The sequence below is a fragment of the Mirounga leonina genome, unplaced genomic scaffold (assembly GCF_011800145.1).
Source record: "Mirounga leonina isolate KUSES-001 unplaced genomic scaffold, KU_Mleo_1.0 Mir_82, whole genome shotgun sequence".
NCBI classification, from domain to species: Eukaryota; Metazoa; Chordata; class Mammalia; order Carnivora; family Phocidae; genus Mirounga; species Mirounga leonina.
Window position 1 is genome coordinate 8,021,795 of NW_023270825.1, and position 26,335 is coordinate 8,048,129.

The following is a 26,335-nucleotide window of genomic DNA, read 5'->3' on the forward strand; positions in this document are numbered from 1 at the left end:
AGAAGGTATCAGTTATACTAGGCTGCCACTAACAGCATAAATTAACCAGAAGCAAATCTTTTCTAAATGTAAGCAAAGTAAATTCTTTTGCAAATCTTCACTTATGGCCATACCATAAACTTAAAAGTAGAACCGATTTATCACTGAAAAAACAAGAGAAATAAAGTCAGTCAAAAGAAACCAGCCAACTGTGGGATTGTGCTGTTTTTTTTTATTGTGTTTTCAATGGAGAAATACATCATCTGTTTACAAAATAGCTCTTGAAAAATACAAGGAGTACAGATACTATAAAACAAAGCAAACTCCAGTCATGAGACACTACATACATCATGCGAAAGCAACAGTCTGATCTCCAGGTTATGAAAACTAGAATTAAAAAGTCACTACACAGAAAAGGTCCAAGTTTCCAGCTTGGCAAAACTTGGGTGCAGTTACATGAAACGTTTAATAAACTGAATTTTTTTTTTCCCCAATGTGTAAACAAAATGACAAGACTAAATCTGTGCCTGGCAATTTCAATCTAACTCTGAAGCTACACAAAACACACAGACACCTTGTACACTTCACCTGTTAGCATGACCATCTTTTTTTCTTAGGTGGTGGGAGGAAGGGCAAGGTGAGTGTGCGGAGCGAAGATGTGGGAAGCAGAAACACTGTCTACTAGACATCATAAGGTACGGTGAAAAGAAAGCCTCAATTAATGCATAGCCTAAGGGGAAAGACTACACTCCAACTTTGGAAAATTAATTTAGAAGGACAGGGGAAGAGTTTAAGTAACTGCAGTTTAACATGAAAAATGCACATGTGATAAGAATGGAGCACAATGAAAGATTCATAAACATGCTCATCAGAAAATCTGTTAGGTCTGCTTTGTCCAGATTAGGAAAGAATAACTAAGTTTATCAACATCTGGCACCCCTCATACTTCGTGAAGATGGATGCTCTGCTGCTTAATTATGAGGACTTCTTTTCTTTGCAGAAAGGAGTTCCTAACCGATTGATCGGATAAAACAAAATGAAAAAGGAGTAGAGAGCTGACTAGATGCCAAGTGCTTGCTAGAAATGATTTTTAAAATGTTTCTACATGTAAAATTTACTGACAAATTTTGGTCAACCATTTAAAAATAAAAATTAGTTTAAAATTCTTGGAGAAAATGCCTTTTTGCCCACGTTTAAAATTGAAAATCAACTTTACTACAGAGAGGAGTTCTGTGGAGTGTACAAAATTCCGCATGTCCAGAGATCAAATGGCCATCCCGGATAGGGCATCATGCATTTTTCTTTTAGTCACCCTAAAGTTTCAGCCACAGGACCAAAATTTAGTGTCCTGTGCCACATGGCCACAGGATCACTGGTTTCACATCATGGCTTAAGAAAATACTGGCATTTTGTTTCTTATGAAATTAAGTTCTACCTTATGCATACAAGCAAAAAGGGAAAAAGAAAAGGGGGAGGGAGCAAAAAGCTTTGTTTCAAAGACAACAGATTGAAGGCAAAAGAATATGGAGCTTTAATAAGCTCAAAGAAAAATATTTGCTGGCTGATCGCTGATTTGTATGCATTCTAAACAATTCTATAAATAAAACCAATGTATCATTTCTTAATCATGACCCCATCAAAACCAACTATTTCCTAATTATTCTTTCAATGTCAAATATATACCCTTAGAGTTGACATTTCATTTTTAAGGGTTGCAGCTACCGCACAGGGACTGAACTAGATGTCCTCTCATCCTTTCTCTGAAGTAGAACAGTATGCCACCGCACAATGGTATCCAATTTGAAGACTAATGGTAAAGGAAATTTTTCAGGAAAAAATGAAAATCCATCAAGCTGAAAATCTAAAATTAGTTCTACTTTCTAATAAAAAAATACATAAAAGTGCATCATCGAACAAGGAATTCTTATGCCAGTTTGTATTGCAAATTTTCCAAACAATGCATCAAACATAAACCCAATCCAGATGTCAATTATGGATACAAATATAGCTTGAGGTTTTTTTTTTTTTTTTTTAAAGGCAGTAATTTTTTGAAATAGTTAATGCAACTGTTGCTAACACAATAATAATAGTACTCCTGGCTTCACATACTAACCTGGACTTCCGATCAAGTGCTGATTAGCCCAGTAAGGGAGGTCACAAAAAAAACCTAAATCCATTTTCAGTCATGTCTAGTCTTGTACCCTCCATTCTCCTTTTTTAGCATTTGAAGACAACAGGTTGAGTTGGCAGATATTGTTTATGGACCCCTGAGGTTGTTTTTACCGATTCAATCTCAGTTTTATTGAATTCTTGATAACAGGAATAGGATTTGCAGGGAGAGCAGGGATATCAGAAAGGTCTGTACTGGATGTTTTCTGAGAATGAAAGCAAAGAACACAACATTGTTCAAAGCACTGTAACTTAAAAATGAGATTTACTTTCCACTGCTTTACTTGCTAAGAAATGGATGGGACCTTACCACAGAAGTATTAAAAATTTAAAGAGAAACAAGAATGAAGTGCAAATAAACATGACTATTACTATAAAACTATCTGTTCTACACTTGTAATTTTCAAATAATAAAATATGAATGTTTTAGCAATACACAGAAAACTCCTAAGTAATTTTAAAATACAACTTTCATAGACACACTCAGCTCTAAGAATGACCTGTCATATAATTATTAAAGTCATGTTAAACTGTATTTACTTGTAGTAACACTAACAGCTGTGATGGTAACTGGTGCTGGAGCGCCCCCGTGTGGGAGAACACACACAGGAGCGGCAGTTACCAGGACATTATTTTCTGACCTCTATATATTATAAAATTAAATCTATACAACTCAGCAATCATTTAGTTATTCTAAATTTTAGGAAAACTTCATGTTAAAAAAGTTTAAATACAAGGCTTCTTTAACATTCAAAAACAGAGAGAGAAATTTTTAAATGTTTTATTATGGGAAATTCCAAGCATCCACACAAGTAGAGCACATTCTATGATGAATCCCATGTAGCCATTACCGAGCTTCGCCAGCGGCCCAACCAGAACCATCCACCGTCCCCCCACCTTCACTCCCAAGCTTACTCTGAAGCAAATCCCAGAGATGCTACCATTTTGTCTGTAAGTATCTCAAGTTATCTCAAAACAATAAGGATTCTTTATTACACACAGCCACAATATTATAATCATCTCCCCAGAAAGAAATATACCTGTTGTATCTCCAAATATAGGGATTTTTTTTTTTTTTTTTGTAATCAACATCATCACTCTTTTTATTAACTGGGTGATTTTTCTCTCAGTGGCTCTACAAATCTTTACATTAGAAATTAAGTTCTACCTCCCCATAAAAATACAAAAAGGCAAATACCCACAAGTACTCATCACCATAGGGATGAACTTAATAAAAGAGAAAACTAGAGAACAGTCCCCCAGAGTAATGTGGCAGGCCAAAAGACACGCAGTCATATCACAGGAGCTCAAGACCGACAGACTACTTTGTCCATGTATCAATGCCAAGCACATTTCCTCATGTTGCTTTAGTTACTTCCTCCACCCCAAATTTTTATTAGATAAGTTCTGGAATAAATGACATTCCAGAAATTCAACATGATATTTCTCTCTTTAGAGGTTATGAGGGTTAACAGTTAGCAAAAACACATCTTAAAATTATTACATTAAAATGACTCTGAGCCACAAAGCAGCAAAATATCACTGCCTCAGTTCAGCAGCCTCACTGTGAGCATCAATGATCTCAGTGGTCTTGCAGAGGGTCACCAGTTCAACATCTACTTAAAGAAAATATTTACTTTGTGTCAGAATATGACCTAGACTTTGAAGTATATTCAATTTTTGAAAGGGTTCAAAAAGAAAATCATTGTTTCACAAAAATGAAGGGTTCACAAATCAGTATTAAAAAAAAAAAAGAAAGAAAGAAAGAAAAGATTCTAGGTGCCTACTGTATGTAAGAAGGGACTATCACAATTTCTAGGACAAATGAAAAATAATTTGAGAGAATTACGGGTTACATTAAATTAACAATTGAAAATCAGAAGTAAAATGTGAGACAAACACATTTTAAAAAGAAAAAAATCATTTTAACCTCACAAAAAGATCCACAAAGATGTTTTTTAGTTCTGTCATGATTTAAAATTCACTCACTCTTTGATCTGTAGAGAAAACCTTTGTATGAATACTGCATATTATGACTAGTGAGGATTTAAATAATTTGCAATATCAAATAATATATAAGGGGATGAGTTAGCATCTTGACAGTGCAAAACAATGGTTCTATCAAATCTGAAGCTCTACCTTTAAAATACAATATACACATTGATAGGCTAGCGAGTAACTACTGTTACAGAGAGGATTTTAATAGTCTTCTTGTATATGCTCATTTTAATTCATTACACCACACTAATCTTAACAACATTTACAAACTCTCCTTGCTTTTTGCACTTAGTACCTGAGAGGCCAACAGAGAAGCCGCTGTGTGAATAGTTTCTGATTGAGTTGTACTTGTCTCTGTATCAAGTTGTTCCTGTGAGACAAAGAGGACGGGGGAGGAAAGAGACTTAAAAAAAAGAATAAAAGAACATGACTGGGTTTGGTGGCTAATAAAGAAGACAACTTGGAAGACAGGAGGATCAAGAGAAAGATGGGACCACATCACAAAATCATGTAGTGAGCCTGGCCGCAGGCCACCAAGCCCTTGTCACATACACATACGTTTCTATTTATCTACTTCATATTTATGGGCATGGTCAGAGTATCTCCTGACTTTCCAGCTACTTCCAACTTGGACATTTGGAGCAAATAATAATTAAAGACACGCACAGGCACATTACGAAATGTTGCCCAGACAATAATTAACACACTACAAACCTAAGCCCTAGCTATGTGAAAAAAACAAAACCCAGTTAATATTATTAAATAAAATTACCTTTTCCAAAGAATAAAAGCTGTTCCCACACCTTCGATTAAAAGTAGAAAAAAAGTCCCTAAAACATTCCTTTTTTTTTTGGTTTCTCCTCCCCTCCTCAATAATCAATGCAGGGATCTATTATAAATATTATGAGAAAATACCAGGAGAACCATGTCATGCCACTGCTCTCAACGTTTTTAAAGCTGTGCACAAAACAGAATACTACATATATACACAAATGAAAATAAATATGTAAAAACCTGAATTTCTATAAAACATATACAGTAATAAAACAATGAAATGTCAATTTTCTCTTATGAAACAGAACGGGGTAAACAGGATGCAGGTAACAGAAATGGAAGTTCAGGCTTTCTGAAGCACAAACTGGGAGTTATGCATCGAGTTTTAAAAGTAAGCATACTATTTGCCTCAGTAACTCCTCTTTCATTAATTTATTCTAATAAATATAAATGGATGGCAGGTATTTACCTATAGTCAATACTATAGTAAGAAAGAACTTCCTTTTTTTAATAGAAACAACTGCTAACAACTGGGAACTGGTTGAATAAAATAGGGTTACAGCCTTAAGATAGCTTATTAATATTTTGTAAATTATATAATCACAGGAATAATTTTTCCTGGTTTACAGAGTGAATAAAGATTTGAAAGCAAAGGCACTGGTATGTATGTATGCCCAAATAAAATCTATAGGCATCAAAAGAATACTTGCTCAAATGTCGATTATGGGAATAATTTTGGAAGAGGATTTCCAAATTTTCTACCTTAAATAAGAGGAAAAAGTTAAAAGCCTTCAGTACATTTCAATTTTTGAAAAAATGATGTTTGGACTCTAATACGGTTTGGCTAAACCACTCTCTTTCATCTCATCTACCTCATCTCAAGCCCCATGCACCCCAGAAGGCTCTTGCCAGAACCTTCTGCCAAAAACTGATTCTCAAAACATACCATACGCCCACCCAAAGAGTAAGATGACCTTCTTATCTTGGACTGCCCCAAATCCTACATATCCTTCAAGGACTACGTCAAATACGACATGGTCTTTCTACAAAGCCTCTTACTGTTTCTTCAGTCAGAAATAACATCCCACTGCTCCTGCCCCTCACCACCCCAGCAGCCTCAATTACTTTGATCTTCTGTGATAATATAATTAGTTGCTTCTACCTCTTATCTTCTCTACTTAATTTTAAGTTCTTTTAAAGGCACACAACATGCCTCACTCATCACTTTATTCCGTTCAGTGTCCACCCAGATTACCTTGCATTTAGTAGGACCTCAAACATTTGAGAAATTCACTTTCAGCATTATAAATTAACATTCAAAAGGGACGAACACTTCTCTAAAAACAATACTGAACTACCTAAAACCTATAGAACAAAAGACAGTACAATATTCTAGAGACATTTCTATCACATCTTCTGTACTCTTAATTGTGTATGTATTCCAAGGCTAAATTAGTATACCTTTGTTTCTGTTTTATCATGTCCACTCAAAGCAAGACAGTTAGCATCTTCGCTTGTTTCATCCTGTTTTTGAAAAAAAAAGCTTTATTCTCTAAAATGAAAAATTTAGATTATTTGCCAATCAATGCTTTAATTGATAAAAATTTTTTAAATTATAAAATAATTTAACCTGTAAGATCAACTATAGCCTTAAAGTAGATCATTCATTCATTTGAAAAAAAATTTTTAATGTAATATATTTATTTTGGCTTCAGTATCTTCCAAACAAAGAATATGAAGAAAGCTGTTACTGTTGATCAACACCACCTAAATCACATTCCTAAAACCACTAAGTTCATAAAATATTTTTTGTAAGGAAGAGAAAAAAAGAGTTCATTGATCAAACAATTTAGAAACTTGGAATCCTATCGATAGACCCCCATTCTGGGAAATTCACATACACATTAGCACTTTTTATAAAAGGTTCTGAGAAGTTCTATAAAGAATACCTCTTTGACTTTCCCAAACAACTAACCACAGAATCCCCCCACTTAGTAAACTTAGTAACATCCTGAGGAACTGGAGGTTTGAGAAATGCTCTCTTCCAGTCTTAATTTTTTAATTTATTATAATTATATTCAAAAACAATTCATTTTCGGTAAAGAAAGCAAAAGAGAAGCCAAAGATGGCTGTACTTTCCCATTCCTGCAGTGACTTGCAATTAACATCCCTTTAAGAAAAACTATTTTAACCCTAATTTCTCTGCTGTATTTACTAGGGAAAATTATAATTTTAAATGTAGCTTTATAACAAGACATAGAAACCATGTTTCTATGAGTAGAAGAGATTTAACAGTAATATAAACCAATTCTAATAAGGACCTTATTTGTATCCTGCAAACGTTACAAACTTCAAAAACAGTAATGATAACAGGGCAAATATCAAACCTGACTGGATATGAAATTATTGCTAATACTGGTAAATATACTGATATATACACACACACATATATATATAAATACACACACACATATATGGTGATAATATACTATAGTTGTGTTTCCAGAAATCTTTATCTTTAGATACACACAGAAATATTTATGGCTGAAATGATACGCCTGGGATTTGCTTCATAACAAGGGGAAAGGAAGTAGATGTGTAGATGAAGTAGGCTGGCCGTGAGCTGTTAACTGCGGAAGCTAAGTGATGCAAACAGGACTGTTCATTATAATTTTGTACATGTTTGAAATTTTCCATAAGAAAAAGTTTAAAAATAGATATATAGCATCATTTAAGCATACAATCCAGGGCAAACATTTGTCTATTTTTATTTTACACCTTCGCATATGATGCAAATTAAGCAGCAATATACCTCCTGACCACCCCTGAACCCCTCTCCTGTCTATACACATGTTAGTGCATGATTAATTAAGACCAGTATTTCTTTCTGGTTTGTTAAAATTTCTAATAACAAGTACTCATTAACAGAGAATAAAAGATCCGGTTTAGGAGAGCTCCAAAATGATGATATTCATAACAATCTTCTCCTTTAGCACCATGAGATTTAGGCCTGGGTTCTATTCCTGACTCTGACTTTAATTAGCTTTATAAATGGAAAACCACTGAAACTCAAGGTCCTCCTTCTGGGAAATGAGATCAGCCTGTAAGATACCTAAGATCCTCAGGTCTCTTCTATATCATAAAATTGTTTTTTGTTAGTCAACTCCATGAAGCCGCCATAAACAAAACCCAGACTGTGAGAAAACATTAAAGAACAAAACAAAACAAAACAAAACAAAAATTGCAAGGAAAAAAGGAAGGATTAAACCATTAACAGAAGTAAACAGAATGAATAGGCATCTCCAGTTATGCTTACATATACTTACTGAGATAAAAAGAAATGTGAATTCTGCAATGCTCTGCCAACTCCAAACAAGTATCAATAGACACAATGTGGAGTTCCACCAAAATCAGCACATTTTTAGGCTGCTGCACAACAGAGTCGTGCAGCACTGGGGGGTTTGAAAAAAAGATTCCCAGGCCTAACTTCTGGAGTCTCTGATTCAGTGTATCTGGAGGAGGCCGTAAAATCTCTATTGGGGGTGGGGGGAATCACTCTGAAAAATTCTGATGTACAAGCAAGGCAGAAAATCATTGCCTTAAGAAATAACTACGCAGACGGGTTTTCAGAACACATGTTATAAAGCATGATATGATATAATCATTCTTCATTCAGCATCATTAGAGTAACAAAATTCATCAAATTATTCATATTTAGTTAATAGTGACCGTATCCAAAAAAATCTAAACCCAAAGGCTTCAGAATAAGCTGGGGAATAGAACACTTACAAATTAGAGATAATAATATTTCACTATTACAGATCAAAACACTCCCATGAGAAAAATCCAGATTTTTTTTTTTCCCTTTCTAAAGAAACTTTGGTGAAATGAGTAAACTCCTAAGTAACAAATTTTCAACCAAAAATCACAATGAAATTGGAGTTTTTGGACTGTCATCTCTGGGGCAACAACGACTGTTCCACTAACAGGAAAACAACATGAGAGTGATTCCAGGGAGCAATGAAATTGTGTAACAAGGCTACTTACTTCTGTTTTTTATTTTAAAACACACACCAAAATCAATGTACACTTTTAATGGTTTCCCTAAAACTGAGACTTTGGCAAGGTAAATTGGCCACTATAAAAAGTGAAAGTATTGCTAGAAAATTTCCTGAAGGGTTGGAGGAAGTAATCATTCAAGGTCTCAAAATTAATCTGACTTTGCAACTATGGCCAGTTATTCAGTAAGAGTTCCTTGAAAACCTCATATTCAGTAGCCCTGTAATAACAAATACAGTGTAAGAAACTCCAAAACTCCATTTGGATCACAGAACTGTGTCCAAAAGGGCTATCAAAGAATCAGTACACATAAAAGATACAGCTGTGAGAGAATAAGAAACTGGGATGACATACTAAACTGTGTTATAGACTAGACAAGCTAAGTTTAAATGAGGCACAGCTTTATGGAAGAGGTAGTCACTGAGAAGAGTACAAAGGGTGGAGAGAGACTACGGCCCTAAAGCACTACCTAAACTTTTTCTAAAAGCTTTCTTCCTTGCTGCTTCTCAATTCTGGCTCACAAAGATTTTCTTCTACTGGACTTTAAAATAGGCAGGCTGGTATTCCCAAGGCTAACTAATATATAGATACCTCTTCTGTTTTGGTTTTCTTAGGACTCTCTTCTTTATGAGGTGAGGATGTCCTCTTGACTCCTACTATAGGATTAGGTATTTTTGTTGCTGCATTTCCTGAAGGTCTAGGTGGTGGGTTTACCAGACGTGTTGAAGAAACAACTCTGGAGACCGTAGGCTTTGGTGGTGGTGAAATGGCTGGTTGTGTGGCAGTTTGAGGAATGCTTTCACTCGATGTACCTAAGTAGGTAAGTACATGAACACATAAAAATTACAATAAATCCTGTCAAAAGAAAGTTACAAGTAAAGCTTTCAGTCTCTGAATTTTATTTTATTTCATTGATAATTATACAATAGCATTAAAAAACTGAATTTGAACCACTTAATCAATAAAGCCATCTTTCAAAATAAAGGCTAACACCAAATACGCTGTAAGGATTCTCAAGCCTGTCAACCCCATCTCCTTACCCCCTGAGCTTTCACTGGAATTTACTTGTGGCACAGAAACTTCAGTAGCCTGTATGTTGGTCACAGATGCTGCTGTTACAGCTGGAGCAGGACTGTTTCTGCTAAAAAAAAAAAAAAAAAAAGAAAGAAAGAAAGAAAGAAAAAGAAAAAAAGAAAAAAGTGAAAAAGCAAACAGAAAAGTATAAAATAAAATTCCATAACAAAATTTAATATGGAAGTTATTTTCTAAAGGAAATGATTCTTTGGTTTTACTTCTATGTATATATTAGTAACTGACTTTATATGCTAAAACATAACCAACAACCCAAAGCACACACTCTAAAGCAGTGCCGTCCAACAAAACCCTCTGGAACAACGTCACATAGCTGTGCTATCCAGTATAGTAGTCACTATATAGACGCACCTACTCGGCTGGTGAGGAACTGAATATTTAACTTTATTTAATATTAATAAATTTAAATCACCACATGTGGCTAGTGACTAGCATATTTTTTTTTTAAGATTTTTATTTATTTATTGAGAGAGATAGTGATAGAGAGAGAGCATGAGAGGGGGAGAGTCAGAGGGAGAGGCAGACTCCCCACCGAGCAGGGAGCCCGATGCGGGACTCAATCCCGGGACTCCAGGATCATGACCTGAGCCGAAGGCAGTCGCTTAAACAACTGAGCCACCCAGGCGCCCCAAGTGACTAGCATATTAAACAGGACAGTTTTAAAAACAATCTGTATCTGATTTGGGGGAATAGACTTAATGGATTTGGGGTATAAGAAAATTCCATCAAGGGCTATAAATAAGAAAATGGTCTGAAAAATAGAAATAAGCTTCTGCATACAAAATCTAAGGATTTGTGACACCCTAAAAACCACCCAGTGGCCCAGATACACAACAAAGGCTTTCAAAGCCATCCCTCCTCTTCTATGTGCTGGATCCCACTCCCTCCTGTCATTTCAGGAAACTCAAATCATCCATCCTTTACTCTCCTATTTCTTCAACATTTCTGCCTCAGATAAATCCTATCGCAGTTAAATAATCTCATTTTAATTACCCCTTGAAAGAAAAATAAAAGCAAAAAGTCCTCTGTGGTTATTCTTGCTCCCTCGGCTATAGCTCACACTCTGCAACTGTGGAACAATGACGCCATGACAAGGTGGCGACACAAAAGGACTTAAGACTTTTGGTGCCTGCAAGACATTTGCATGCAACCAGGGCAATCAGCTTATTAAAGCTTTGGAGTTCACAGGGTGCCTGGGTGGCTCAGTCGATTAAGTGTCCGACACTTGGTTTCAGCTCAGGTCATGATCTCGGGGTCCTGGGATTGAGCCCCGTGTTGGGCTCTGTGCTCAGTACGGGGTCTGCTTGATTCTCTCTCTCCCTCTTCCTCTCGTGCTCTCCCAAATAAATAAATCTTTAAAAAAAATTTTTTTTAAAAAGAAAGAAAAAGCTTTGGAGTTCACTGGTACATAGAAGTAAATGAAGTCAACAAGGGTAGGTGATCCCACTCCCCCAAGGGAGAATACCAAGCGGGGACAAGTACCGTGGAGAGCGCCCTCAAGGGCACACACATCTAATGACTTAAACAGAAAGGGAGAGCGGGCCAGAGAACCACCACAGATGCAGGAAGAAAACCAGAAATAGCTGGCAAATGGCTAGTGCATAATAAATACTGAAAATTTGCTAAGCAAATATACAACTGTAAACTTAAAATCCGGAAGTCTTACTTACAGAAGTTATTTAGTATTACATAAGAAACTAACATTGTTTAAACTTCTGAAATTACTTAATACATAGTTACTATTTTACATGCATGTGCATAAACTCAAAGTACAAAAGGCTTCTATACAAATCCCTTTGAAGATACCCTAGTATTTCCATTAAAAAAAAAAAAAGATTCTGCAAGGATACACTGGAAAAATTTACAGAAGGTTAAACATAAATATGGCTTTTTGTGTTCTAGTTTTTGCCACTATAGCCATGTATTTCTTTCATAACAAAAATGTTTATCTGTGTTCAATGTTTTCAAAGACACTTAATTCTTAAAAAAAAAAAAAAAGTTTCCTATAACTAAGACCATCCCACAAAGACCTTCACCTTCCTTAGCAGGCCCCTTCTATGTCCACAGATTTGTTCCCCTGCTACACAGATGTAAGCGGCTCCGGGACAGAAAGGTGATTTTATCCCTCTTGTCCATTCTCCCTAGCACACCATACAGTTCACTGGAGGCAGCAGAAGCCTCAATACAGAGCTTTCTTAAAATGGGGTTACGTCCCATTAAACCCATCATAAACTGAAAATACCTTAAGTCGAAAATGCATTTAATACACATAATCACCAACATCACAGCTTAGCCTAGCCTCCTTCAAACATGCTTAGGACACTTACATTAGCCTACAGCTGGGCCAAATCACCTAACACAAAGCCTATTTCAACATAAAGTGTTGCCTATCTCATGTGATTTATCGAGTATTGTATTGAAAGTGAAAAACGGAAGGGCTGCATGGGAGCAGAATGGGTGTCGGCGTAGCGGCTGCTGACCTATGAGCGCAGGGCTGACGGGGCGCTTGCAGCTCGCTGTCGGGCACCGCAAGTGACTATTGTACGGTATCCTGTTAGCCCCAGAAAAGCTCAAAATTAAACGTCAAAGTATGGTTTTTACTGTGCACTGCTTTTGCACCACTGTAAAGTCAAAGAATCTTAAGTCAAACCACGTTAGTTAGGGACCTTCTGTATGTGAAATGAGGGATTACGGTGCTGACATTCATTCGCATCTGAATTAAGATACACCTGCCCCAAAAACGGAATACAAGTACGACACAATAGGACAAAAACAGAAATTATTTTCCCCCAAAATAAGTTTAATTGCTATTTTTAAAAAATTAAAAGGGGAATAAATATTCTAAATAGATGACTCTAACAAGAGAGTTCATCAAATACGTTTAGTGAACACCCACTCCACTTCATTCCCTCGCTTTCCTTACCCCTGAGAGCTGCCAGAACTGTTCAATGGACTGGTCTTCATAGCACTAGTAGGTGAAGGCACAGACATGCTGTTATCACTGTCCATAGACAAGTCGAGGCTGCTGTCATTCAGAGGCGTCAATCTGACACCTTCTGTTGAATGCTGCAATTAATAAGATATTTAGTCAAATATATCTTTATTTCACCCCGATCTTTGAAACATGAACATCTTTTACTTTGATATATGATTTCTACTACAAAGCATAAATCACTAAGTTCATGAAAACTCAGAAATGCCATGCTGACTTATAAGGTAAAGACTTCTAAGAGGCCTGACTACACTACAGTTCTTCCATGGGAGAAAAAAGGAGAAAGGAATGCTATATTAAATGTACACATTTTCCACAAGACACGCTGCACGCTAAAAAGCACTGTAATGTGAAAACACATGGATCTTAAATCAGATAACTATAAATATATACAGACACATACACACATATATATTAGGAAAAAAGTCTTAATGATAAACCCAATACTAGCAATGAATATATCTGGCTTTTGGGATTATGACCAATTTTTTTAAATCATTTTTAATTATTCTACAGTGAACATAAAATTGTGTAATGTCAAAACAACTATCAAATAAGTACAGCGTAGTACCACTTCTAAAAATCTATAAATAAATGAGGCTCTCTCAAAACCAAGAATTTCTGGTGCTCTGACTGCCAACTTAGAATTTTAACATGGTACATCTAATAGTATAAATTACCCTGTGAAAATAGAAGCAGAAATAATTTCCTGAAAGTGAAATCTAATATCCACATGTAAATCCTAATGCTAGTCCTGCTTCTTAAAAATCAAAGCACTCAAAATGTTACTTAATATAGGAAAACCAAAATAAAGCTTAAACTACGAATGTTTCTATGGGATGAAAGTTGATTTCTAAAGAACTTAGTTTCTGTTTCTACAATCAATAGTATTGCAATATCAAATTGATTTCTTCAGGGTTTTTTTTCCAGAATACTTTTAGGCCTTGGTGCTCCACTTACCTACAGAAACATTTTAATGGAAATGACTGCATTGTTGACAAAAACCCGTATCCCGTGTGTGTGTCTATGTGTGTGTACGCGCACGCGCGCGTGCTCTAGTTCCCCAAATGACAAGACATTCTTTATCTAGCACTACAGGCATTACTTCTGTACATAAATCAGTATTGATCAAATGGGGAAGATGAGATTTGGCAGGATGGAGAGGAAGAGAAAGTAATGCCACTTGTTTATGAAGTCAGTTGTGAAATGAATTTTCTAATGAGCTTCTTTCCTATGCAAAAATGCTACCAATTTCACTCTCCACCAAACAAGGATTTGTACAGTAACTAAATTTTACTAATTCTACACAGTTACCTGCCTGACCAGGTGATCAAACACCTGTGAGACAACAGGCCACTGCTAAGGATGATCTGTGAACCCGAAGGTTTTAACTAGCTGGTTTGAACACAAAACAGTTGCTCTGCTTTGCCTTTGTCTATATCAAGTTTGGCACAAGAGACTTCAATGCCAAGCCATCATAAATGTTTTATCCACATTTTCAAATTAAAGATAAATAAAGACAGAACATACTAGAGAGAGAAATAAACACATACGCTTTGCACTGAGACCTAGGTCCAATTCACATCTCCTACTATAAAACCATGGGCAAATTTATCAGCCACTTGGTTTCTTCTATAAAAGACAATATCTGTGGGTTGTTTTATCATTAAATATAGAAAAACATTCGTACAGGGCTTTGCAAATAGCAGTTAATAAAAGGAAGCTATTAATAAGAGTCTAAGAGAAAAGATTTATGGATCTAGATTTCTAGATACTACTACTAAAAACAAGAAAGTGCTATTTTACTAGCAGCAACTTAGAACTAGTCCAAATGATGTCAAATAAAGGACAGATATAATCATACTGTAGCCATTTAAAAAAATACTAAGCAGCCACATAGTATCTGTAATGTAATGTAATCTGGACACATAATAAACACCCAAAGAGCAGGTCACAAAAGTGTATGTACCATCAAAAACCTTTTAAAAATACATGTGATATGTGGTTACATATGGGCACCGAATAGTCTATGTAGAAACACACACTGAAAGGTGAAAAGTAGCGATTACACGGTGATGAGAGTACAGTTAAGCTTTATTTGATAAATAAAATGTCTGGACTAAAGTTATTTCTGAACACTAATAATTTTTATTTCTAGAAGATTATATTTAGATAGGTAATACCTTAATAGAATAAAAATAAAATTTATTTAAACTATACTTTGTTTCAAAAATCAACAATACCATATATATAGGAGTTTTAAAAGGTGATCTGAGGATCAAGGATTCTGGAAAATCTAATAACCTCAGTTATAAATAGATGTGTTAATAAAATAGAAATAGGTTAAGTATTAAAGAACATAACAACCTATTTACATTGACTTCTGAAAACACATAAAATGGTTATGTATTTCTACATGTAGTAAATACACATTTAAGTGTGGTTGCTTAAACTTATTAATAACACCAAGGGACAATCAGAAGACAAATGTCTGGCTTGACATTTTAGTTTAAAAATAAAATTACTCAATGGCAAACTGTATGTATATTTTATTACAAATAAATAAAATGGCTTGAGAAAAGATCAGTACCTTTTTGCCACTTTCTAGATTATTTAGTTAACTCATAAAAGCATCAGGATGAGAGGAAAACAAGTCACATAAAAGCTTTAATGTACTAAGTTACCTTAAAAACAAAAATGCCTTTTAAAACTGCATTTTAGACCAATATAAAAAAGCAAGTACCTCTACCCCAAGTTATGGTGATAACAGAAACAAATACGAGCATTCGCTATATGCCAAGCACCAGCCAAAACCACCTTGTTATAGGTATTAACTCATTTCATCCTCACAAAATATCTAATGAGGTAGGTAAATATATTATCCTAATTTTAGAGAAGAAGCAAATCAAGAACATGATGTTCATGATATGGCTGGCCCAAGTCTCACAGCTGGGAAGCAGTGGAACCTGAAATTGAACCAGCTTTATCTACTCCAAAGTTCTTGTCCTTGACTTAGATGCTTGTACCATAATATATGCTATACTTTTCTTTCATATTCTCTTAAATAATATATTGTTTTACATCTTTTAAACTTGTAAACCTTATATAAAATTATTAAATAGTACATATTCATCAGAACCTTTTAAATGAACATATTAATAGATGTAGCTCTAATCCATTCATTTTCACTGCAGTGTATATTCCATTATAGAAATAAGCCACCTATTCTTGAAATCACATATAAAAATGTAATTATCATCTATGCACTAAAATTCTAATATGTCTATAGTAAGTCTAAATAAGAAAAATATGGCTGTAAGTTATTCAACAGGAAGCACTACTACCAGAACGACATTCTACAAAATATTAACTCTGATCACCTCTGTCTGTGATCTTTATATTCAATAACTTAATTTTTCAATAATAGACATCTATAATTCTTAAAGCCATTTTTATAAAAAGTCACATAATTAATTTATCCACATATTACCTAGTTTACTTTTTAAAGGAAAGGAAATTAGATACTGATGTGGGTATTAAATGGATAAGAACAGAAGACTCTGAAAGAGACCATAAGCTTACATAAAATAAGGATAGGAAGCATCGCCACTAATCTATCTGAGGTCTGCAAGTACATGCAAGAAACGTGACTGGGAGCAAGGTTTCACATAATGGAACTGCTCCCTGGAACTGATTCTTAAAATGCTGTGATCTACTTCAAGCATGACTTAAACTGAGTCTAAATGTTGAAGTATTGATAGATTGAATACAGTAAAAACACTATGTTAGTAATGCTTTTGTAAGTACTTTCTAAATTTACCTTTTTCTTTTTCTGAAGAACATGATTAGGTAGTAGTTGATGGAGTTGCTTTCTTTTTACATGCATTGCAGCAATTTTCATGTCCACCTCAAACATCTTGCTGTTTATTGCTTGCCTATAAACTACACAATTAGGAAATTGTTACAAGAAATAGAAACATTTTAACAAAGGCAGTTAAACTCACCTAGGAGAAGCTATTCTAAGTAGGGATCCTTTTCTAGCAATCCTGTGCATAAAACTATCAGGCCAAAATTCTCTCTAATCTGACATAATCCATTGCCTGAGCAAACTCTAAGTACCTTTTACCACAAGGTCTATATAATGAATAAAAGCACAAAGTATACTAACTCTTCCAGTTAATTACTCTTAAGATAATAACTTTGAAGAGTAACTCTTTAAGAAGCAGAACTGGAAAAAAAAAAGGGGGCTTCTTCATACCCTTTTGTGCTACCACTATTATTTAAAATTCTGGCTCAATTATGTAACAAATGTAGCAAAAGTCAAACTTACTGACTAAACCCAAAGATACCTTTTCAAGAACCTGCAGGATAAAACTCTAAGACAAGTAGTTAACATCTCTTACAGAATAACTCAAATAATAGAGGTCACAGGAACAAAAAGAAAATGCTAAAAATAAATTCATCCAAGTAAGTTCCCAGAGAATCCCGAAATGGAAAAATCCATTCACTCAGTCATGTAACAAATTATTTATTGAGCACCAATACTGTATCACACAGGGGATACAGCAGAGAATTAAGAGACCAAAAGAACTTCAGAGCCTACATTCTAGTAGGGACAATACAATAAAGAGGAAACAACGAAGTAAAATATATTTCGTATCAGATGATGATAGTGCTATGGAGAAAAACTGAGTAGGGAAGAAGACAAGAAGCTCAGCATAGAAACTGAGAGGACATGAGAGAGTGGAGACCGAAATGAAAGTGAAGTAATAAGCAAAAATAACTGATGGAACCGCATTCCAGGAAGATCCAAGGTCAAGGACAAAATGTCCTCAGTTGAGAGCATGTCTGGAATATTTAAGTAAAACAAAAAGGCCACTGGGGAGAAGGAAAAGTCAAGATCCATAATCCCTTAAGAGCAATTCTAAAATCCCAAATGCTCCCGACACATAAGTTCTTCCTATAATTGGCACCAAAACTCATCTGACAAAAACTAACCCTGATCTCACCTATTTGTGGCTATTTGGTCTCTACCTTTGCTTAATGTGAATCCTGAACAGTTCCCTGAAGAAATGTTACTGTTGCTGACTACCAAATGTTGCTCCAAGCCCCACTAGGAATTTTACTTACTAACTTTATTACCTTTCTGGCCCCAAGACATATGGAATAAAGGATTTTGAACTTATAACAGGAAATGAGGCCACAGACATAATGAGAAGGCCAGATTAGGTAAAAGCTTGCAAACCACAGTAAGGAAGGACCTAAACTTTCCAAAAGAGATTGGTAGCCATTATAGGCTTTAAGTAGGCAAGACATGATTTGGCTTAATATCATTTTGGATGCTGGCTGAGAATAACAATTATCCCATTAATAGCTGGGCTAGGACAGGCCAGGGAAACTGTAGTAATGGGAGTAATACAACAGAGCAATGACAAATGGCTTGGACTAGTGTAATAGCAGTAGAAATAGCAATTAGTAGCAGGAATCTCAATGGATAGCAAAAGTAGAGGCAAAAGGATTTTTTAATGCATTAACATCAAGTTATGAGAAAAACAGGAGTCAAGGAGGACTCCAAGATTTCTAGCTTGAACAACTACAGGGATATAGCCACCAATACCTGAGATCAGAAAGATGTGAAGTTGGAAGAGACTGGAAGTAAGAATTTGAGTATTGAAAATCCCACAAAGAATGAAGCTGGCTTTCACTTTTCCACTCTGGAAAGCAGCATGGAGGTTCCTCAAAAGGTTGAAAATAGAGCTACCGGAGACCCAGCAATTGCACTATAGGGTATTTACCCCAAAGATACAAATGTAGTGATCCAAAGGGGCACCTGCACCCCATTGTTTATAGCAGCAATGTCCACAATAGTCAAACCATGGAAAGAGCCCAGTTGTCCATAAGCAGATGAATGGATAAAAAAGATGTGGTATATATATCCAATGGAATACTACTCAGTCACCAAAAAAAAATAAATAAAATCTTCCCATCTGCAACAACCTGGATGAAACTAGAGGGTGTTATGCTAAGCGAAATAAGTCAATCAGAGAAAGACAATTATCAGATGATCTTGCTGACACATGGAATTTAGGAAACAAAATAGAGGATTATAGGGGAAGAGAGAAAAAAAAGAAAACAAGACGAAATCAGAGAGGGAGACAAACCAAAAGAGACTCTTAAGCATAGGAAACAAACTGAGGGTTGCTGGAGGGGAGAGGGGTAGGGGGATGGGCTAACTGGGTGATGGACATTAAGGAGGCACATGATGTGATGAGCACTGGGTGTTATAAAAGACTCATTAATCACTAACCTCTACCTCTGAAACCAGTAATACATTGTATGTTAATTGAATTTAAATAAAAATAAATTAATTTAAAAAAAAGAAAAAGACAATCCCACAAAGGGGGCACCTGGGTGGCTCAATCAGTTAAGCATCTGCCTTTCGCTCAGGTCATGATCTCAGGGTCCTGGGATGGAGCCCCGAGTGGGGCTCTCTGCTCAGTGGGGAGCCTGCTTCTCCCCTTCCACCTGCACCTCCCCCCCTCCACCTGTGTGGGCTTATGCACACGAACGCTCTCTCTGGCTCTCTCAAATAAAATATTAAAAAAGAAAGAAAGAAAAAAGAAAATCCCACAAAGTATTCCATTAAAATGTTTCAAGGCCCAGGACAACTAAACATTTCCCTCCCAAAATAAAAGTTCCTTGAAAATCTTGATGGTTCATTAGCACAGTCTTTGATAAACTCAACTGAGATGAAATGCACAAAACAAATTTTCTAATTCAAATATCTCTACATGATTTCTTAGTTTATAGTTTAAGTTGACATCAGAATTTTTACTCTGGAAATAAACACTTCTGTGGCATTAAGCAAGTGGAGTTACCACCCTCCAAATCACATCCTAAAAAATCTATGAGTGTTTTTGCTCTCACGGTTATTAAGGGTTACTACTTGCTGGGGACACTATCCTTCAATGTTCCTCACCATAAAGAATTGTGCCATATTCTCCACTTATATTCCTAAAAATGAAAAACCTACTTATAAATTATCAATTATTTGAAAGAAAGCAACTCAATCTTTCATAAGAAATAGAATATTTTTAATCTGAATTTTCCAAGAAGGCAACTACCATGTGTCTCATTTAGAGTTGATCTTGTTTCATTTGAAACTTTAACTGCCACTGAATCACCAACAGCAAGGCTGCTGATGGTCAGAATCCCAACAGACAGCACCTAATCAGGAGCAGCTCCCAGATGTCAGACTGCTAGTGATTCCACACACAGGTGCAACTGCCTGACTACCTAAGTATGCCTTCTCGTCACCGGACCTGTATATTCATCACTGTCTCTATGCATATTCACCATTCCCTTGAAAAGTTGTGCATCTATATATAGCCTTCACTTCCGTGAACTACACCCATTTGTTCTTTAGATAAACTGTTATAACTCAGTTTTATCTCTCAGGGTATAGGTCAATCTGAAATATAGCTCTAATCACCCTATACCCGTGAATCAACACTTGAGTCTGTATTTGACACAGAGAATAAAATTTCCTCACATCACCAGAAGTCTAGCTGTGTAAACGTCTAAGCTTCAAGATTACTGAGGCAGTCAGACACAGACTCAGTCTTTTACACAATCAAATACTCAGATGGTTTCTAATTTCATAAATAACGGTGAACAAATTTAAAATGGTCCTACTTAACTTTAAATCTACAATACAAAACAAAACTAAAACCATTTATGGCAGCTCTTTCTGCCCATGGGTCCTGCCCCTGTGCTTTAATAAAATCACACACACAAAAAAACCCACTTATATATTAGACATTACTGAAACTAGTAACTAATCCAAAACATTAAAATTATTCTGATAATCACTGTTCAATATTCCCAAGTAAATTAACAGTTATTGCAAATGTCACTATGGTACACATGAAGACAAATTTAAATATGCAAGTTATGTGTTTTGATCATCCAAGGAGAGATATACCTGTATCTGTGAAGGACTGAATATCATAGGTGAGATCAACACTGAGATTTTCAGAGTTTTCTGTTTTTTTAAACACTAACCCAATCACCCACATCGTGCGAAATTCTTCCCTGCAAAGTAAGAAAAGTGTTACTAGTTTATCAAGACTTCATGAAAACGTTATCAATGTGGTTGACAACCTGAGGTATGTGGAAAAACTTGGAATACAAATGTATAAGCAAACTAAGTAAAGTTCTAAACCAAAGCTCCATCAGAACTCCAAGTCCTCCCCCATGCCTGTCCTTCATATTCCCCTTTTTTTTTTTTGTCCTTCATATTCCTAAGCCTAAGCAGGGTACCGACAGCCAATGTTAATGATGATCCCAAAGTATCAAAGGCACAACAAAAATTATGTTCAAACTAACAAGGGAAAAGGAACAACGCATTTTAGAAAAATCTGAAAAGAAAATTTATTCTAGACATAAAATTTTAACTAGAACTTAATATATATTCCTTAAAATTTTAAAACTCAGTCGAAAAGGTGGCATGAGGGGCGCCCAGGTGGTGCAGTCGGTTTGAGCATCCAACTCTTGGTTTCGGCTCAGGTTGTGATCTCATGGGTCCATGGGTCATGGGATTGAGCCCCGTGTTGGGTTCTGCACTCAGCACGGAATCTGCTTGGGTTTCTCTCTCCTTCTCCCTCTGCTCCTTTTCCCCCTACCCCTGCTCTCTCTCTCTCTCTAAAATAAATAAATCTTTTTTTAAAAAAAGAAAAAGAAGAAAAGATGACATGAACAGTAATTTGACTACAGCGTAATAATAGGAACAATGGGTGATTCAGCTACTTTTGAACATTTAATAATCTATATGCTGAATGGATCAGTCTTTTAATAATTAAGACTGCAGAAACAAAAAATTATAAAGAGCTCAAATAACAACTCTTGACAGGATTGCAAAAGGAAACAACCTGTACCAACAAATCAGAGTAACAGCTGTACCACCGCAGCACAATCTCAAATAAGCGATTCGCCTGTATTTTTCAACCTTTCTTTAATGCTACTTTATTTTTTTAAAAAGCTCATTACTAAAACTCCCCTCACCTTCCAAATGCAAAGTAGAATCTCACATAAATAATAATACAGCAACAACTGAACCAGAAATTGACCTATGAAAGACCCTTAAAAGAATAATGTGAGCCTTTTATTAACAGATCTTCCCAGTGTTTCAGAATCTATCACAAATCAGATTTTTTGCAAGGTAAATTGAAAGCATGTTCTCTCTTTTAAAAAGTTAAGATGAAAAGCAAGACATATTTGGGATAGCAGTTATTCTGACAACCACTGTATAATATGGGTGAGAAGAAAGAAATTTTAAGAAATGCTAAAAGGCAGATATGCAGAATTTGAACTCTAATTAGTTCATAGGTACCATCATTAGACTATTATCAGAGAACTATTTTAGTATTGATTTTTCTCAAGAAATAATTTGTCTCTTCAGTGTTTCTGATCTGGAAAACCTAATCTACTAATCTCAAATTGGTTTTGTGCCATATGTGATCAACAGAATGGTGACTCTAGTTATTAAAAACTGCCTATAGAAAGCTTCTATGAGTAAAAGTTAAAAAGGAGAGAAGGAAACTAGATTAAATTAGAAGACTGCTTACTTGTCAGGATTTTCTTTGGGTGCTGGAAATGACTGGGGATTCACATGAGCCAGTGTAATAAATTCATTCTTCTCCAAACTTCCAACCAGGATTCGGATTTTTGACTCCACCAAGCCCACCCTGAACAAATGTCACTTAGTATTAATGAAAATTCTGGTTAATTTAAAAAATAAAATAAAATGCACAAAGTCAAAATATGTTGCACAAAGCAGTAATATGAAGATCATACTTAAATACATGTGAGGGCAGTTCAACCATCTGAACTCCCATAGATAAAACCAGTCTTAGGCTCTAAACAAAAATGCTGAAGCAAAAACGGAGGAAGGATAATCAAGCCACATTTCAAACTAAGAAGGTTACAAAAGACATCCCTGCAAATATTTAAAGGAAAAAAAATCAGTAAGCTAAAACAAAGCACTTTAAATATAGTTAATGATACATGGATCTCCGTAAGGGAAACAAAAAACAAAGTTGTATACGGATCCCCAAATTCCTACACTTCCATTACAAGTAGTAAAGTTCCATTTATGAATAAAACCAGACTGGATGGGAGGACAAACTTTCTCCCATCTGCTGTGTTCTGTAGCTATCTGATTGATTTTTGCTTATTTTCTCTGTAAAGTCTAATCTTATACTCACCATTCTAGGCGTTGTTTTTCTGTTGGTGCACTTGCTAGAAGTACAATATAATGCCTTTGGAGATAAAGATAACATGCTATTTATTTTATTTAACTGCTTTGTGCTGGATATTAACACCATAATGTAATAGCTTTGTTACAGTTACAGATCAGCAACAGTTTAGCAAGGGGGACTGCAATCTCAAGATGTACATAAAATCATAAAAGCTAAATACCACAAGTTTCTAACTATTGGTGAGTATATTCTTCTGAAAAAGAGTGATTTTATAAATTATCCCAAAGCAGCTTAATTCAAGAACAACGAATAAACATTAATTGATAGTTTGGTTCAAAGACTCCGGTGGAATGCTTTATATCTATAAGCTGCTCACTAAAATATAATCTACTATAACAAAGTTGTTTTAATAGAAATAATGCACCAAGGCTTTAGCCACAAAAACAGGATCACTAATTATACATATTACATCAGTAAGCTCAAAAATATTCAAACACACCATGCTTTTTAACTCAAATTAACAGGTAGCAAAAATTAAACTGAATACTGAAGACAGGTCTCATGATTTTTTTCAAGTAACAGTATAAATTTCTATTAAAAAGCAGACATGACTAGCATGAGAGCAAAGAAGAAATCTGATTTTTATGCAGAATCCAATTCCATTAAATTAGAGAAAAGGCAAGTTTTCATTTTACAAAATGCTATCAAAACTAAATACTATTTTAAGTCTTTTTAAAACAAACTACTTACAACTAAAATATAATTCATGTAATTTTATGATACTAAAAAAGTTCAGTCCGATATACTCTCCCACAGAACCCATTTTAGAGGTGCTGGAAGCCAAACTTCTCACCAGAAACTACCTCACAAAAAAGCAAACTGACATTACCTAGTATGGATACTAGTCTGAAAAACCAGAGTATGATGAAAATTTTTAAATTAGTTTACTCTTTAAAAAAAAAAAAAGGGCTGAAACCCTTATCTTTCACATCTTATAAATGAGGTTTCAGACCAAAACCAAATACCTGACCTAGGCCAGGAAAAAACTATTAACCCCAGTTTCAATTAGCCATCAAAAAAAAAAAGAGTGAGAAGATATTTAGGCAAGGGACAGTGAAAATTTGGCAAGTTAAAGCATTTTAAACCATTCTTCCTTAAACTATTCCATTTGATTACTTACTATTTATGCTCATTAAGTATCTGAAAAATGGTTATGATTCTTCATAACTATGTAACCCAGGTATGAGACTTGTATATATACGTCATCTGTAATATAGGATAATGCCTCTTACTGGCAGGGGAAAAGTGAAGCTCAAATGAGCTAACTTCAAGGACTTAATCAACTTACGGTAACAGAGGTAATATGTATAAATATGAAAACATGTAGACACATATGTGAATATGCAGCTCAAATCCATACAGACCAATACTTCCTTTACCACCAGTTTAAATTTGTTCAGCATTATTTGGATCAAACCAAATATACAGAACAAACAGATGGCTCAAATAAATAAAAGTCACATAAAAGCACTAAAAGCTCATGCATTTTACATACACAGAAACCCACTCTGAGGGCCCTTGAATTCTTTTAAATGCACCAAAATCCTAACAGGCTCAGTAACCTGATTTCCAGTCCCTGGGAGATTGGAAATGGGCGGGGGGAAGATGGAGGAAGAACTCTCTGGACAGAAGTGTAACAACTTACAACAGGAGACAACAAACTATAAAAAGCAGGCATGTACACAAAAACAAAAAAGTGAAGTTGTCTGCATTCACCTAGGACAGGGATCAAACTCTCAGTCTCTACTCTTTTACCACACTATTAAAATGGATGTTCTTAATTACCACCTGAGTCTTCAACAAACGATGCACAAATGTTCTCTATTTACGAAGGCAAAACATACAATCCATTTGAACATAATTTTGTTGGAATTCAAAGTTTAAAGTTTTGAAGTTTAAAAAGTTCAACTTTGGCACTTATTGCAATGAGGGGAGCCTGGGGGGCGTGGTTATGTCCTTTACTCAGCCACATTTAAGCAAATTTAAGCAAAAAAAGGAGATATAAAATACAGTAATTAAGCTTAATAGAAATAACCTGCCATTAGGAATCCATTTATAAAACGGAATCCATTTATACTCATCCAGCTAAGAAACTGAAACCAAAATACCGAGTTTGTTAAGTTTTAAAAACCAGAACTAGTATTCAATTCCTAAGATCCCTATCAGAAAACAGAGAGACCAAAAGAAGTATTTCTAAATTTAGACTACATATATTTTTTATTGCTGCCCCAAAGAATGTGATCTCCAATTTCCAACTGCCACCATCATTTATTTGCTCAAGATACTCAAATGCCTTCAGGAGACACTTTGAAATCTTAATGCAATAGTCGTTAACTCTTCCCCAAATTTAAAGATTTCCAGCTTCCAATAAAAAATTTTACTATAAAAATGTATCCCCAATGAATTAAAACCTATTTAAAAATTCCTAAGAACAATTTAGTTGCTTTTATTACCTAAAAACTATTTACCCCCAAAAAACAGTATATAAGTAGGTTTCCTGGCCATTTCATCACATTAATATTTTACCTGGGTAGATTATAGCTCAGATATGTTCACTAAAAATCTAATTATCTTAGAGAAAAATCCTTATAATTCCATCTTTAAGTAACTCAGGACCAAGAGTTAGAGTTCAGTATTAAGTTTTTAAAACATTTTAAGGCTAAATTATTCTATTCACACATACTCCTTGAAATTATAATTAATCTTACACCTTAGAGAACATGCTGGCCTCTTGCTATTACCTTTCCTTCCTCTTTTCCTAGTAAAATGGAATACCTGACCTAAGTATTCACATTTCCTATGTCAATGATGATTTACTTTATTGCTACGTGTCAACTCGAATTATCTTAAAGGAAAAACATGAAAAATGTCTTCTTATAGTTATTTAAAATTGCACAAAGCAATGTTACACCTTTTTCTTAAGGAACACTGAGATCTTCTGTTAGATGACTTT

General features: G+C 35.1%; 1 protein-coding gene across 7 annotated transcripts in view; it reads right to left on the reverse strand.

Moving 5' to 3' along the window:
* Positions 1–214: 214 nt before the first annotated feature.
* PAPOLA (poly(A) polymerase alpha) overlaps positions 215–26,335 on the reverse strand; it is a 59,366-nt gene continuing 33,245 nt past the window's right edge. The window contains exons 13-22 of one of the 7 annotated variants that reach the window (XM_034992500.1): positions 23,329–23,382; positions 22,690–22,809; positions 21,048–21,157; positions 16,884–17,005; positions 12,995–13,137; positions 10,020–10,117; positions 9,571–9,791; positions 6,382–6,444; positions 4,442–4,516; positions 215–2,354 (exon numbers count right to left, since the gene is read on the reverse strand). In XM_034992500.1, coding sequence (XP_034848391.1) covers positions 2,259–2,354; positions 4,442–4,516; positions 6,382–6,444; positions 9,571–9,791; positions 10,020–10,117; positions 12,995–13,137; positions 16,884–17,005; positions 21,048–21,157; positions 22,690–22,809; positions 23,329–23,382 — 1,102 coding nt within the window. In that variant the 3' untranslated portion in view covers positions 215–2,258. Of the gene's footprint in view, positions 2,355–4,441; positions 4,517–6,381; positions 6,445–9,570; positions 9,792–10,019; positions 10,121–12,994; positions 13,138–16,883; positions 17,006–21,047; positions 21,158–22,689; positions 22,810–23,328; positions 23,383–26,335 lie in introns of all 7 variants that reach the window. The other 6 variants (XM_034992499.1, XM_034992505.1, XM_034992502.1 and 3 more) reach the window with 6 other exon arrangements.